Source organism: Saccoglossus kowalevskii, chromosome 16 (genome assembly GCF_978046115.1).
Source record: "Saccoglossus kowalevskii chromosome 16, keSacKowa6.1, whole genome shotgun sequence".
NCBI lineage: Eukaryota > Metazoa > Hemichordata > Enteropneusta > Harrimaniidae > Saccoglossus > Saccoglossus kowalevskii.
The window spans coordinates 27,363,929-27,381,513 of NC_140656.1; the positions used below are offsets into that span (position 1 = coordinate 27,363,929).

A 17,585-nucleotide genomic window follows, 5' to 3' on the forward strand; every position below is an offset into this window, starting at 1 on the left:
CTCAAGACGAGTATTAAAATTTAGTGTGACTAGCTGCGATAAATCGTCAGGAATATGAATACCCAATACATCAACAGATCCGTCAACCCAAGTTAAAGGATGTGACGTCTCAATATGAAAATTAGTATGTTTTAATGACCCAATACGCATCACTTTACATTTTTCATAATTTGGTTTCAAACCGGAAACTTTAGAAAAACCACTAATAATATCCAATAATTTACAAAAATGTCATTGTTAAACATGCAAGCATCTACCATCATATATACATTGTCAGATTTGTTTGATCAAACCATTGCAAAAGGGATGTTCAAACTGAACTTTATATGATATTGCCTCTTTTTACAACTTTTTTTTTTTCAGTCTGTCGTTTAAGTCACGTTTTGCTATTTGTCTTCTTGTTTATAGGATAAATTAAAAAAATAGTTGACAATGGGATAGAAATGCCCACAGCGTAGCAAAATTGTTGGAACTACGGTGAATTTTGTTAAATACACATTGTTTACACAGATTTATTATAATGTCTTTTTGTATTTCAGGATGATAAAAAGGAAGAAGTGAAAAAAGCAGACAACATTAATGCTGTAAGTTTTGATTTAACAGAACCAGTATGGATATAAAACAGTTATTAAAGTCACTGTTTGACTGGTATTTGTCTGGGTAATCTTTGTTATGTTAGAAATGAGTAACAAATGAGTATACATACTCAAGTAGCATATAGCTCGGCCAATGGCATTGACTCAAAATATATCAAACAAACTGTATACTGAAAAACTTTTTACCAAATTTTGTCCAAGAATGGTTTGTCTACTGCCTTTATAACTTTGGCAAAATTCAACGCCTGTCACCTTTCATGAACTTGAACTCATAGTTTTGTTATAATTTTGATAAAGACCTATCGGCAATGGAAATAATGTAAATTTGATTAAAAATAAACAAAGAAAATACATACCGGTAGTAATATTCTATCACCAATTGACTTTAATCAAGTTGATTTATAACTTTTTATACACAGTCACCAGAATTTTTACAAGGGTACTTTATTATATTTTATGTAGTATGTTCTTTATCGCATTTGATAATTCGTTTCTGTATTTTTTCTTCTGCTGTAAGGCACCAGTGTGCTTATTTATATGACAGAGCTTAAAAAAGTTGTATTGATTATTATTATGTTAATTATCCTAATGTTGGTGAGAACAAAGTATCGATGAATTTGCGTGGCTTGGGTAAAGTTACGCACTCTGTGTTAAGTGTAGTCTGGTGTCAAGACAGCATTAGTATTATACATTGAAATCACAGCTCTCCACTGACAAGATTGGTCGAGCCAATCAGATAGCATTTTTTTGAACACTTAACTTGATTATTATGTGCATGCAGTTTGTAATATGGGATCTGATTGGTTGATGATATCTGACAAGAATATTAAGTTAATCAAGTTGATAGAGCATGTGAAAGATTGAATGTATCAACTGATGTTACGGATCTGTAGATTGTCATTTTCTTTTTGCTGAAGAGATTTTTTTGTTTGTTAAGGCTCATTACAGTACAGGAGCAGTTGCTGCAGGTTTCACCTCAACAACTATGACACCGCAAACTGAACACGAAGCAGGTTAGTTGGCATATTCCTCTCCCTCACAAATTTAAAAAAATAGTGGGTTCTTGCATAGACTTTCATTTCAATAAGGCCCAATAGTTACATTATGTTTTTTGTATGACCATTTCAAAATGGCTGCCACTTTTAAATTCATAGTCATATATTTTCATGTGCAGGCATGAATGATTGATTAATGTTTATTGATAAAAGTATTGCATTGATTTTATGATATCAAGATTGGCTAGTCATTTTTGATCTAAAAATGCACTAAAATTGACAAACTTACATTGATTTGTTTCAAACTTGGTATAAAGGTTGATGTTTATGTTGGGTGTCGGGGATATCCAGTTTTTGTATACATTGTATTTTGATTTCAAATGGCCGACTGGTAGCAGTTCAAACATGCTTAGACTGACTTTTTTTAATTGAATATGCTCGTTGAACATGTTACTGGTGTCAAATACATTTATTTTTATTTTTTGTGATGGTTAAACATGAACATTTTTTTTACATTTCGATTCAAAATGGCAAACAGGTAGCAATTTCTTGTGTTTTTGAAGAATTCAGTTTCATACATAGATATGTCTAAGGAACTCCTTAACCTTTGTACTTGTATATTAAAGCATACATACACACATGCAGTCAGTCTGTGATCCAATCAAAGATCACCTCTGGTGCCATAAGATTATACAAGATTTTGCCTGATTGGCTGCCCAACCCTACTGTCTGCTCTAGTCGCCTAAAAGCAGCTCGTTTGTTGACAGGTGTATTTGACTCAGCTAGGTTAATTGTTGTACCAGAATCAGGATGATATATAGCCTTGAGATCTGAAAAAGTCCATCCTGTGTTTCTGAATTCAATGGAGAAGACAAAGCTATCGGCCAAGATTCAATTTCAGTTGAACATGGTTGAACTTTGCATGTATTCGACTGATTGACTGACTGGAATTATGCATTAGAACGATGGCCCAGGTATGTACGACCTAGAAAAAGTGCCATATGCGAGTACCAAGTTGCGAGTCGCAAATAGCAAAATATGCCATATGCTAGTGGTAAAAACAGCAAATGCGAGTGGTAAAATGTATCATTTGCTAGTAGCACGGTTGCTACACGGATTCTATGCAAACGACTGAACGAACTTTTTGATATCAACACTTAAATGAATAATAAATAAAAAGTACTGGAAATAGTAGTTAAAGCTGCTTTTATTTGTGATCTTCGCAATGTAATCTGCGTACACTGTTCGACTGTAATGTTGAGTACGTGCGCCGGTTGACACCTTGGCTAGATCGCGTTGACACCTATTTGCTACCATTATTTTTATATGTGAACCACCCCTAAAGTAAAAGCCTCAACAGCATCATTTCATAACCATGGTAAATATTTGATTTTAATGTGATAAACACATTTGAACGTACGTTATTATATTATAAGCAAACGAATCCAGTCGTTGAGCAACTGGCAAATGACTCCATCCCTCGCATACACCAGTTTTCCTGGCCTTTGTATTACCCCTCGCATAGGGCTTTTTTGCTACTAGCAAATGATACATTTTACCTCTCGCATATGTCGTTTTTACCACTAGCATATGGCATATTTTGCTATTTGCGACTCGCAACTTGGTACTCGCATATGGCACTTTTTCTAGGTCGTACATACCTCGATGGCCACATACTCCTAACATGTAGTCCCAGTAATTCAATTTCATACATACAGAATCATGTTTTTTTATCAGCTTTGATTGATGAAGATATTGTGCGTTATCAACGAATCAAAAAGAAGGGATATGTCAGAATAATTACAAATAAAGGCCAGCTCAATTTAGAATTACACTGTGATATGGTACGTAATTTTCTCTCTGTACTGTTGTTGTTCATACTTTGCGGCATCCTCCTTCCTAATTTTTATAAGAGGCTCTGTGATATTAAGATGTAAGATTATAATGCCTCACAATGTCTGTTCAATACATCTTTTGTCAACACTGTTTTTTCCCATTTACATTTGTTGAGGCTGTTATTACGTTTCTTTTTTTTTTCCCCAGGTTCCAAAGACATGTGAAAATTTCATGTTGTTGAGTTCAAGAGGATATTACAATGACACAGTGTTTCACAGATCTATAAGGAACTTTATGGTGAGTATGAAATAAACGTGGCAGATATTGCATCAAGTGTTTGCATGTGACAGAAAACATTCACTCATTATGGAACTAAGTGAATTTTACGTGCATTTCATTGCAAATCATCGAATTGATTTTTCAAGTACACAATGGGAGTCTTTGCAGTTAATGCGTCTGTATATAATGGTATATGTGTCTGTCTGTCTGTCTGTCTGTCTGTCTGTCTGTCTGTCTGTCTGTCTGTCAAATTTTTTTGAGTAAAAACTGAAAATTGATTCAAAATTTTGTATGTTGGCTCCAAAATGAGGGTTTATTTCCAGAAATATTGAAGAATATAAGACAAATTTGCAGAAAAATTTGTGTAAGGAAGTCAGGTAAGGGAAAGATTAAGACTATGCATAGACCTGATTAGTTTTAGGTAAACATTTGGGTTTTATTAATCACCAAATTTACATGATGATTAATCAATTTTATCAAAAACAACATAATTTTTACATATTTTATGTTTTTATCTTGTTCTGAGATGTTTCTGTGGTTGAGAAAATATATATGCTTGAGTGGGTCCCACAAAACACTTCTTTGTTCACTGGTGAAACATACACGTCAAAATACACTGCTCACTAAGATGAGACTGAAAATGCTGCGCACGACTGACATACGAGCAACTAGAAATTTGAAACAATATAACAACGTCGTTTCGGCACCAACTCGAACGCGTGAAATATCAATGTACTCGAAGCGAATAAATGTAAACATTTGAATGGAAATAAACAAATTTTCAAACCCATCCCCGACAGTTTCACATATTTGCAAAGTAGGAATGCAACTTTAACAAAAGTTGTCATCTAGTCATATATCAAAGCATTGTGCCTTGTATGTGTGTATAGCCCCTGGTTTCTTGACGCTTCACACCCTGCATTGTTTAGTACATTTATAACACACAGGGTAAGAACCACACCCAAATTTAATGTATACAATACTAACAGTGATCATTTCATCATGTCACTATATCAGATTTGACTCTATGTACGACATCTATCAACTCATCTTCCTTTATATATCGCTATGGAAATGCATCTCATTATTGTCACATTGTGTACTTGTGTTTGAATGACCATGTGTTCATTGCTCAATAAATCACACGTCTAATAACACACCCATGAAGTGATCGCAGTCTTTCAGAATTTAGCAGTTTTCAGAAATACAACATTAGGGTTAAGGAAAATGATACTTGATGTAACCTCAACATTGTATAATCTATTATATTTACACTGAATATAAAGAATCACAGTTTGAATTTTATTTATTAAATAAAAGCCCAATCAGTTTTCAAAGATCTAAAAAAATTGTCTTTGGATTTTGTGTACATTGCATTGAACCCCACATTAACTGGATGTGGAGCGGCAATCGTGGCATTCTTTGTACATTGCATTCAACCCTATATCGACTGGATGTAGAGAGGCGATAGTGGCATTTTGAGTATAGGTACATTGCATTCAACCCTATATCGACTGGATGTAGAGAGGCGATAGTGGCATTTTGAGTATAGGTACATTGCATTCAACCCTATATCGACTGGATGTAGAGAGGCGATAGTGGCATTTCGAGTATAGGTACATTGCATTGAACCCCATATCGACTAATGTGAAGTGCGGACCATGGCATTTTTACTCGGAGTACTTGTACATCACTGATGAATACACATTTTCAATAGGAAAATAGTTTTTGAGTAAAGAACAGGTCATTAAGTGTTCATACATGTATGAAAGGACTGTAAATAGTTTTCCTTGCTAGAAATTTTTATGTTTTATGTGATTTCAGGATTTTTTTGAATTCGTAATAACAAAATTTTGTGAAAGTCACTGAAACTATTTTTACTAACTCACAAAATTTGTGAAAATTTGTTTTGATGAAAGTAAGGATGTTTAGAGTTTATATACCCCGGTATATTAAGGGTTCTACAGAATACAGTTATCTTAAACATACACCAAAATTACTAGAGATAAGATTATGGTTGTCACTTTTTGCTTGTAATTTATATATTTCTTTTGAACTTCAGATTCAAGGAGGTGACCCAACAGGTACAGGAAAAGGTAAGTATATTATTAATGATTTTGACATTTGAATGCTTAAGGTTTTCACTGGTAATCACTTGTACTTAGAGCTATAATGTAGTTTACCCATGGCTTTATATTGGGCTATTATCCATGAACTGAAGATGAATGAGTAATACAGCCTATGGTGATAACAAGTGTTAAAGTATCACCTGCTGTTACTGTTTTCGGCTGTCTTTTCAGACATTTTCAGCAAACGATTGGTTAAACTTTTAATCACATAACCAGCTTGATCACCAAAAGGCGAGCGAAAGTGTAATTTCTGAAACTACAATGTATATTTTATTAAACATTGTTACTGTAAAATACTTTATTTTAGCTGGAATTAATTTTCACTGAAAAGACATTTTGGGTGTTTTGTATTGAATTTATTTTCACTGATTTTTGGCGACCTTAAAGTAAAATATAGGAAAAAAGGTATATTCGCTGGATATTATTTTCACTTAATCCTTACCTCAGCAAAGATTTATACCATTTTGTAGTATCTATCTGGTGCGTGATGTATTATCTAAATAAAGGTGTAGTATAGTGGGCTTTGGCATAATAAATCTAATAATGTCTGGGTGATTTGTTTCAGGTGGCGAGTCTGCATGGGGAAAACCTTTCAAAGATGAATTCAAACCTAATTTGACACATTCAGGACGTGGTATTTTGAGTATGGCAAACTCAGGAACGAACACAAATAAATCACAGTTGTAAGTATTATTTTTTCTTGTACATTCCTTCTCTATATTTTTTTTCATTTCATTTTTAATAATAAGATACATTGAATGAACTGAATGTTAGGATACTGTATTATGTTTTATCATTAGAAACATTTTAGAAGAATTTTTATTTGTGTCAGTATTTTTACAATTATTCTATGCTAGAATTTGAGTATTTCCTGTATTGATATTTTTTAAATTTCACTTTTAGTTGCAGACCTTCTATGAACAATTCATAACAGTATTTTCACTTTGTCAAAATCAATGTATTTGGTAATTGGAGTTATATTTGTTAGTGAATAAGTGAATTAGAGTTCACATTTTTAGTGTAATCAGAGCTAGTGGCAACCACTGCAGACAGAATGTATACGCCAGATCATAAAAAGCACTGACTTTCATCATAGTTTGAGGCAAAGTCAATTTCTGTATTCACTGGGCTTGTAGTGAGTCTGTTTGCAATGAATTATGGGATAGAAATTACAATTACCAATATTATCTCACTTTATTTCAAATCATGCTCTTTACAATGTTTTTTTCTTTAAAAGTTCTAAACTTAATTTTAGATAAATTTGATATATTGCTGACACTGGTTGCTGAAAATGAGTCTTTAAATGATTTAAAAAATATAGTTTAGTCGGATAAATAATACAGATATCATATTTGAACAGCGCCCTCTAAGGCCTTAAATGGGTGTTGTTTTTTTACCTTTAAGTGACCCTCAAAACCATAGACTATCATAAATAATATCTAAGTGTTCGGAGACACAATCACTTTAGTCACCATGACAACCTCCGTATTTGCTCATTTTATAAAATCAAACATTTTACTTTATTGGCTAATGTGAGCGAGTGTTTTTTTAGCACGTCGGACAAATTTGCATTGCAATTTAGCTAATTTTCAAAATTGCTTGTTATGCAAATTTCTAGGTAACTCTGCATGATAGAGCATTGACACGATAGGTGACTGTGTGCAGAAAGCGACTGGGTCTTGTACTATACACATTGTAAGGCTTTCCATGATACTAAATTTTTTTTTAATTCTCGTAATTTAATCCGTTCTCTCGTCAGTTTCCTGACTTTCCGATCATGTAGACACCTAGACAACAAGCACACTGTATTCGGCAGGTAAGCTCATTTTAATTTAATTTAATTTAATTTTTTGTTTTTAACCGCCACAGAAAAGGTTTTTATTCAGAAGATAAAATATTTCATTTTATTTGAAAAAAAAAAATATATGCTTTCTGCTTTTATGACCAGTACCGTTTTTAACAAAATTTATCTTGTCATAGCAGTTTATTTTATAATTTATTTTCTCTCTTATTTCAAGAAAGATGTCTGATAATGTTGTCCTATATGGGCTTGCAATATGTAAAACATTTTTACTGTGTGATATATTAAATTGTTGTTGTAAATATACTATTATATGTTTTGTTGGAGTTCATTGACGCTTTATTCATTTCCGAATGACCATTGTACGCAGGGAGATAATTAATTCATGCTTGTTTGCTTCTCACACTGAAATCTCATAAATATTATCGTATTCATTAAATTAATGAAGTAATACGACAATGATTAAAAAAATCAATTATTAAAGGTCATTACTGTATTTAACTAAGTCGTATATCCGTGAATGAGGTGACTGTAATCAATAAATTTGAAAAGGAAGCTTATATTTAATACAGTGTGAATTTCAATGTTTATGAAAAGAAACAACCTTAAAGGGGAAGCTGTCATCCCCTGGGACTGTACTATGAAATCATAAGACCCCATTATCTACATTATTCATACATGTATTGCTTATAATCTTTTTATTCTTAAACATTGTAATTTTAAATGTCAGATTATTTTTGTAAGCTTATATATTGTAGAAGTGTTAACTGCTTTGCTTTCGTGAGAGGTGATTTATTGAGTCCAGGAAAACGTGCAGATGTAATTGTTGTTCTTTAATCAGTAATTTTTTGTGAAATTTAATATCTGTGAACATTATAAGATTATTTAACTGTGAACGTTTATTATGGCAAAAATTCAATGACTCGTAATTTGCTGTTACAATTTGGACAGCAAATTCAACTATTCAAATTTTTCAAAAATTTTGCTCAAATTCTGTAGCAAATATAACATTTTTACCACTTGCTCCAAAATTAACAAAGGAATTATAGAAAATTACAGAAAAATTTGCCAAATGTTTCAACAAAATTTTGTCGGGAAAAATTTATGGCAAATTTGGATCCAAAAATAGAAATCTAGAATGTTACATGGACAATATGGATTTATCTAATGACAGTCACACAATACTGAGATGAGATGTCTTGATCAAATGTGTCTGGTTTTGGCATGTTCACAATTTAAGAGCATTGCTATCATGATTTTTATTCTCAGTAAGCAAGCAAGAATTTGTGTGGTTTTGAGGTATTGACAGAGAAGAAATTTCAAAGATGTATTTGAGACCAAATTTTATTAAAATCACAATTATACAAAATGACAGACTACTACTACTAATAATCTACTATTATGACCGATTATTATCATTTCTACATTTTGCCAACAACATAAGTTTAGAATTCAAAAATCATGTGATTGCCAAATCGAAATATTTATGTATTGGGAAAACGATCATTGAAAGGATTCAATATATAATTTTATATTTTTATGTTGAAGGGCATGTTAGTCATTCCAGTAAACTATTTTTTACTCAGTATTGTTGACATGTATATCAATTTCTTGAGTTTTCTGTAGACCACTTCAATTTTTCAAGAGACAGATTTTCCTAAGTCTGTGAAAATCACAAATTATTGCAGCAGTGAATATTTTTTCTGGGTCCCAAAGACACTAATTCACAGTTATGTCTGCAAAATTCTGTTCTCAGGAATGTTATATATTCACAAAAACGTGAAAATATCATTCACAATATTTACCACCAGGTTAACCTAACAACAATGGCAATTTTTTATTGCCCTGTTTTATGTCTGATATCTGCTTGTTGTCAGCAGTCTGATGATATATAAGTAAATAAAACCTGCAGTAGTAGAATCAAATTCTGCTTATTTTAGTATGTCTGAATCTCACTTGTTTTTCCACTAACCAGTGTTGTAATATATGATATGTGATGACATCATTCTAATGTCAACATACTATGGTACAATACTCTAAAGCCTAGTCAGGATTTGTCTAGTGACGTTTTATAAATTACTAATTAGTTATTCAATATTAAGAACCAAAATATGATATATATTCCTTTTTTTTCAATATATACTGTAGAAAACTTTATTTTAGCTGGAATTAATTTTCCCCGAAAAGACTTTTTGGGTGTTTTGTATGGAATTTATTCTCACTGATTTTTAATGAGTTGAAATATAGGAAAAATGGTATATTCACTAGATTTTATTTTCACTGAATCATTCCATCAGCGAAAATAGCGTAAATTAATTCCAAGTGAAAATAATAGATTTAGGTTAAGAGCATGAAATTTGAATTTAAATGGGTAGCATTTATTGCGATGTCAAAAGATGGGTCACAAGAAGCAATTGATTCCTTAAATAATATGCTTTAAGCATTTATTCATTGTTGAAAGGTTCCTGCTTATTGTAAATTTTTGCAACCAAATAGTCCCACTTTAAGTGACATCTTTGATAAATATTTATCTTAATATTATATTCTGATAGTACTAAAAGATTAAATATTAATTTTAGAAATGCCACAATTTTTCCTGCGATAATTGGACTGTCAGGAGTTTGAACTCTCTTTTTATTGTGTGTCTGGCAATAATGTATAATCAGATTTTAATGCTGCCTGGCTGTAGACTGCCGTAGACATGACTTGTTGCTGGCAAATCAGCTAATTTTATTGAAATTTAGAAAATTACCCCTCTGCCAACCCACAACATTTTAGCTACAATAAAAGTGAAACAACAATTAGTTGGATATTTGAGAATTTGAGTAAATTCGAGAAATAGATATTTAGAGCATGTCTGCATTGTATGTAGTTTTCCTGCAAAGGGCACATATATCATGTCTTATTTCATGGCTGCTTCTCAAACAACAACTTGTGGACCTTGTACATTCTGCTGTCATTGCTGCAGTCTGTCTGTCTAATAAGGATGTCAAATTTGTTTACTTTCCCCGCACTTATGAATTCTGTTTGTATCTAAAGAAATAATGGTCATGTACAATTGCATTTATATGCAATGGTGTTTATTTGAGCAAATAACTAGCAGAAATATTAAAAAAATTATTTTGGGAGTATACCCCTTTTCTTTCTTTGACCAAATGGCTTATTTATTGTAACAATTTATTTCAAGATAGACCACTTTATTGACTCTAGTCCCAGGGTTCAACCCTTTATGACACTGTATTATTTCTCATCAAAATTTTGGTTGCATTTATTTATCTTAACGTCTGCCTGCATGGTTAACATTCCTCCATTTGATAGCGGAGTGCTTTCAGGAACCGATCACCTAGAAAATTCAAAATGTTTTACTAGTACTTATTTTTATGTATTTTTTATATACCGTAATTGTTTTATGATTTTACACTAAATGGGCATAAATTACTTTTGACTATAGATCTTGATAAAACATTTTGCAAAAAATATGAAAAACATATGAATTATATTTTGTGAAAGGTAGCAATTTACTTGTGTTGATTAATAATTATATAGCAAATTTAGTAATTTATATTTTTTCCATTTATATTTTCACCATTATGGTTCCATAGTTATTATTCATTGGTTATTAATTAGCCTAAAGTGCTTGGTAAATTTGTAGCAATTTGACAATGTCCTCTTGATATCTGAACCAATGTTTTTGATCGTGTGACAGGTTTTCAGTGGTAAATGTAGCTGCGTATTGATCAACTTAAGTCACATGATTTAGCTGTTATAATACATCCATGTGTGGTTGGTTGCACATGATTTTCCAGACTAAGCTGTATTTATGAAAATTTAGATAATAAGGGCGATGGTCGTCGTGCAGTTCATGTTCGAATTTCATGTAAGTAAACTTACATGCATGGTATATGTCACTGTGGGCCCCAAAATATTATTTTTTGACGTGGGTGGATATCATATGAGAAAGCAGTCATGCATGTTTCCTAACCCTAAAATATTGTGAACAAAAACCTGAAATATTGTGAACATAACCCAGAAATATTGTGAACATAGCCCAGAAATATTGTGAACATAACCCTGAAATATTGTGAACATAGCCCAGAAATATTGTGAACATAGCCCAGAAATATTGTGAATATAGCCCAGAAATATTGTGAACATAACCCTGAAATATTGTGAACATAACCCTGAAATATTGGGAACATAACCCTGAAATATTGTGAACATAACCCTGAAATATTGTGAGCATAACCCTGAAATATTGTGAACATAACCCAGAAATATTGTGAACATAGCCCTGAAATATTGTGAACATAACCCTGAAATATTGTGAACATAACCCTGAAATATTGTGAGCATAACTCTGAAATATTGTGAACATAACTCTGAAATATTGTGAACATAACCCTGAAATATTGTGAGCATAACCCTGAAATATTGTGAGCATAACCCTGAAATATTGTGAACATAACCCAGAAATATTGTGAACATAGCCCTGAAATATTGTGAACATAACCCTGAAATATTGTGAGCATAACCCTGAAATATTGTGAACATAACCCTGAAATATTGTGAACATAACCCAGAAATATTGTTAACATAACCCAGAAATATTGTGAACATAACCTTGAAATATTGTGAACATAACCCTGAAATATTGTGAGCATAACCCAGAAATATTGTGAACATAGCCCAGAAATATTGTGAGCATAGCCCAGAAATATTGTGAGCATAGCCCAGAAATATTGTGAACATAACCTTGAAATATTGTGAACATAACCCAGAAATATTGTGAGCATAGCCCAGAAATATTGTGAACATAACCCAGAAATGTTGTGAACATAACCTTGAAATATTGTGAACATAACCTTGAAATATTGTGAACATAACCCTGAAATATTGTGAGCATAACCCTGAAATATTGTGAACATAACCCTGAAATATTGGGAACATAACCCTGAAATATTGTGAGCATAACCCTGAAATATTGTGAGCATAACCCAGAAATATTGTGAACATAACCCAGAAATATTGTGAACATAGCCCAGAAATATTGTGAACATAGCCCAGAAATATTGTGAGCATAGCCCAGAAATATTGTGAGCATAACCCTGAAATATTGTGAACATAACCCTGAAATATTGTGAACATAACCCAGAAATATTGTTAACATAACCCAGAAATATTGTGAACATAACCTTGAAATATTGTGAGCATAGCCCAGAAATATTGTGAACATAACCTTGAAATATTGTGAACATAGCCCAGAAATATTGTGAGCATAGCCCAGAAATATTGTGAACATAACCTTGAAATATTGTGAACATAGCCCAGAAATATTGTGAACATAGCCCAGAAATAGTGTGAACATAACCCTGAAATATTGTGAACATAGCCCAGAAATATTGTGAGCATAGCCCAGAAATATTGTGAATATAGCCCAGAAATATTGTGAACATAACCCAGAAATATTGTGAGCATAACCCTGAAATATTGTGAACATAACCCTGAAATATTGGGAACATAACCCTGAAATATTGTGAACATAACCCTGAAATATTGTGAGCATAACCCTGAAATATTGTGAACATAACCCAGAAATATTGTGAACATAGCCCTGAAATATTGTGAACATAACCCTGAAATATTGTGAGCATAACCCTGAAATATTGTGAACATAACCCTGAAATATTGTGAACATAACCCAGAAATATTGTGAACATAACCCAGAAATATTGTGAACATAACCCAGAAATGTTGTGAACATAACCTTGAAATATTGTGAACATAACTTGAAATATTGTGAACATAACCCTGAAATATTGTGAGCATAACCCAGAAATATTGTGAACATAACCCTGAAATATTGTGAGCATAACCCAGAAATATTGTGAACATAACCCAGAAATATTGTGAACATAGCCCTGAAATATTGTGAACATAACCCTGAAATATTGTGAGCATAACCCTGAAATATTGTGAACATAACCCTGAAATATTGTGAACATAACCCAGAAATATTGTGAACATAGCCCAGAAATATTGTGAACATAACCCTGAAATATTGTGAACATAGCCCAGAAATATTGTGAGCATAACCCAGAAATATTGTGAATATAGCCCAGAAATATTGTGAATATAGCCCAGAAATATTGTGAACATAACCCTGAAATATTGTGAACATAACCCTGAAATATTGTGAACATAACCCTGAAATATTGTGAACATAACCCTGAAATATTGTGAGCATAACCCAGAAATATTGTGAACATAACCCAGAAATATTGTGAACATAGCCCTGAAATATTGTGAACATAACCCTGAAATATTGTGAGCATAACCCTGAAATATTGTGAACATAACCCTGAAATATTGTGAACATAACCCAGAAATATTGTTAACATAACCCAGAAATATTGTGAACATAACCTTGAAATATTGTGAACATAACCTTGAAATATTGTGAACATAACCCTGAAATATTGTGAGCATAACCCAGAAATATTGTGAGCATAGCCCAGAAATATTGTGAACATAACCTTGAAATATTGTGAACATAGCCCAGAAATATTGTGAGCATAGCCCAGAAATATTGTGAACATAACCTTGAAATATTGTGAACATAGCCCAGAAATATTGTGAACATAGCCCAGAAATATTGTGAGCATAGCCCAGAAATATTGTGAACATAACCTTGAAATATTGTGAACATAGCCCAGAAATATTGTGAGCATAGCCCAGAAATATTGTGAACATAACCTTGAAATATTGTGAACATAGCCCAGAAATATTGTGAACATAGCCCAGAAATATTGTGAACATAGCCCAGAAATATTGTGAGCATAGCCCAGAAATATTGTGAACATAACCTTGAAATATTGTGAACATAACCTTGAAATATTGTGAACATAGCCCAGAAATATTGTGAACATAGCCCAGAAATATTGTGAACATAGCCCAGAAATATTGTGAACATAACCTTGAAATATTGTGAACATAGCCCAGAAATATTGTGAACATAGCCCAGAAATATTGTGAGCACAGCCCAGAAATATTGTGAACATAACCTTGAAATATTGTGAACATAGCCCAGAAATATTGTGAACATAACCCTGAAATATTGTGAACATAACCCAGAAATATTGTGAACATAACCCAGAAATATTGTGAACATAACCCAGAAATATTGTGAACATAGCCCAGAAATATTGTGAACATAACCTTGAAATATTGTGAACATAACCTTGAAATATTGTGAACATAACCCTGAAATATTGTGAGCATAACCCAGAAATATTGTGAACATAACCCAGAAATATTGTGAACATAACCCTGAAATATTGTGAACATAACCCTGAAATATTGTGAATATAACCCTGAAATATTGTGAACATAACTCTGAAATATTGTGAACATAACCCTGAAATATTGTGAACATAACCCTGAAATATTGTGAACATAACTCTGAAATATTGTGAACATAACCCTGAAATATTGTGAACATAACCTTGAAATATTGTGAACATAACCCAGAAATATTGTGAACATAACCCAGAAATATTGTGAACATAGCCCAGAAATATTGTGAACATAACCTTGAAATATTGTGAACATAACCTTGAAATATTGTGAACATAACCCTGAAATATTGTGAGCATAACCCAGAAATATTGTGAACATAACCCAGAAATATTGTGAACATAACCCAGAAATATTGTGAACATAACCCTGAAATTTTGTGAACATAACCCTGAAATATTGTGAACATAACCCTGAAATATTGTGAACATAACCCTGAAATATTGAGAGCATAACCCTGAAATATTGTGAACATAACCCAGAAATATTGGGAACATAACCCTGAAATATTGTGAACATAACCCTGAAATATTGTGAACATAACCCAGAAATATTGTGAATATGACCCTGAAATATTGTGAACATAACCCTGAAATATTGTGAACATAACTCTGAAATATTGTGAACATAACCCTGAAATATTGTGAACATAACCCAGAAATATTGTGAACATAACCCAGAAATATTGTGAACATAACCCTGAAATATTGTGAACATAACCCTGAAATATTGTGAACATAACCCTGAAATATTGTGAACATAACCCTGAAATATTGAGAGCATAACCCTGAAATATTGGGAACATAACCCAGAAATATTGGGAACATAACCCTGAAATATTGTGAACATAACCCTGAAATATTGTGAACATAACCCAGAAATATTGTGAGTATGACCCTGAAATATTGTGAACATAACCCTGAAATATTGTGAACATAACTCTGAAATATTGTGAACATAACCCTGAAATATTGTGAACATAACCTTGAAATATTGTGAACATAGCTGAGAAATATTGTGAACATAATCCTAAAATGTTGTAAACGTGTAGACCTGAAATATTGTGAACATAATGATATTTGAGATGCTTTATTTAGTTTTCTGTTTTTGTTTTTGATAAAAAATTCCCTTTTATTTTTATTTGTATTTTATTATTCACATTTTTTCAGCTGATACTTTGACCATGTAATAATGAGAAAAGTATAAAATATGTGATTGTCATTATGATTAAAAATATTGTCACAAAATATAGTTTTCCAAAAGTGATAACATTTACTGGTTACTTTTCACTCATTTGTACTATAAATATCTGTTGATTAATTTTTCTTTGCAGAATTGTTGGTGGTTTGGAAACTTTAAGTGCCATGGAGGCTATTGAGACTGATCGAAAAGACAGACCAAAAGAAGAAATAAAAATAGACACAATATCAGTCTTTGTTAATCCTTTTGATGAAGTTAATGCAGAGGTAATTTATTTTAGTTTATATGGATTCTTGGTTGGCTATCACAAATAAAAACAAAAAAAACATTGTGCTTTTGTTTTTATTCTCCAAAGCATGTGTATTCACCCATTTCTTAACATGTATCGCGCACTCTTTTCATTCAATGAAATGACTTTACTTTAATATAGGAAAAGTATTTACTACTATATAATAGTTAGCTAATTTGTATGATTAGTCAATTTTCAGCTTTTCCACTGATATCTCAAGTACTAATCATCACATTTCAAAATAACTTGATACATAGATGCACTAGGACAATGCACATACCTGCTCAATTTGGGGTTATTATTAGTCCGAAAACGGGGACTATTAATTTGGGTTTGTTCCAATCGTCGTTCATCCGTACGTACGTCCGAAGCTATATCTCGGACACCCATTGACGGATTTCATTCAGACTTTACATGAAGACAATACATAATGTCTTACATATGCGCGTAACATAAGTTACTTTATGATCCAAGAAAAAATGGCCTACTGGTGGCCATTTTGGATGTAAAATTTGCTATTTCTGATACCTAACATGTCCGCAGCAGTTTCTCGGAGATGACTGGGCTGATTTGAATCAAAGTTGGTATGGTAATCATACATATTGGGTTGTAGGTGCACGTCATTTTTTTTTCATGATTCGAACAAATATGGCCGACTGGCAGGCATCTTGTTTTTCATGGTACCCATGCTACTTTATCTTGAATGCAATGAACATTTCTGTTTAAATTTTGTACAAAGATAGTATACCAAGAGATACATCTGCACCAACATTATTTTTGTGATTCATTTCAATATGGCTGGCTGACACCCAATTTTTATGTAAAAGCACTGTTTCTCAGAGATGACTAGGCCAATTTCCATCAAAGTTGGTATGATGATCATACATATTGGGTTATAGTTGCATGTCATATTTTTTCTATGATTCAAACTAATATGGCTGACTGGTGGCCATTTTGTTTTTCATGGTACCCATGTCTACTTTTCCATGAATACAAAGAACAGTTCTGTTTAAATTTTGTACAAAGAAAGTATACAAATAGACACATCAACATGAACATTATTTTTGTAATTTGATTCAATATGACTGCCCAATGTCCAATTCTCGT

The 17,585-nt window shown here is 32.3% G+C and overlaps 1 protein-coding gene across 1 annotated transcript in view; it reads left to right on the forward strand.

The window, feature by feature from the left end:
* Positions 1-17,585, forward strand: part of LOC100378182 (RING-type E3 ubiquitin-protein ligase PPIL2-like) — a 37,380-nt gene that overhangs the window by 14,358 nt on the left and 5,437 nt on the right. Inside the window, exons 9-16 of the mRNA XM_002738441.4 lie at positions 540-584; positions 1,534-1,609; positions 3,329-3,435; positions 3,635-3,724; positions 5,769-5,802; positions 6,401-6,518; positions 7,595-7,651; positions 16,323-16,455. Coding sequence (XP_002738487.2) covers positions 540-584; positions 1,534-1,609; positions 3,329-3,435; positions 3,635-3,724; positions 5,769-5,802; positions 6,401-6,518; positions 7,595-7,651; positions 16,323-16,455 — 660 coding nt within the window. The remainder of the gene's footprint in view (positions 1-539; positions 585-1,533; positions 1,610-3,328; positions 3,436-3,634; positions 3,725-5,768; positions 5,803-6,400; positions 6,519-7,594; positions 7,652-16,322; positions 16,456-17,585) is intronic.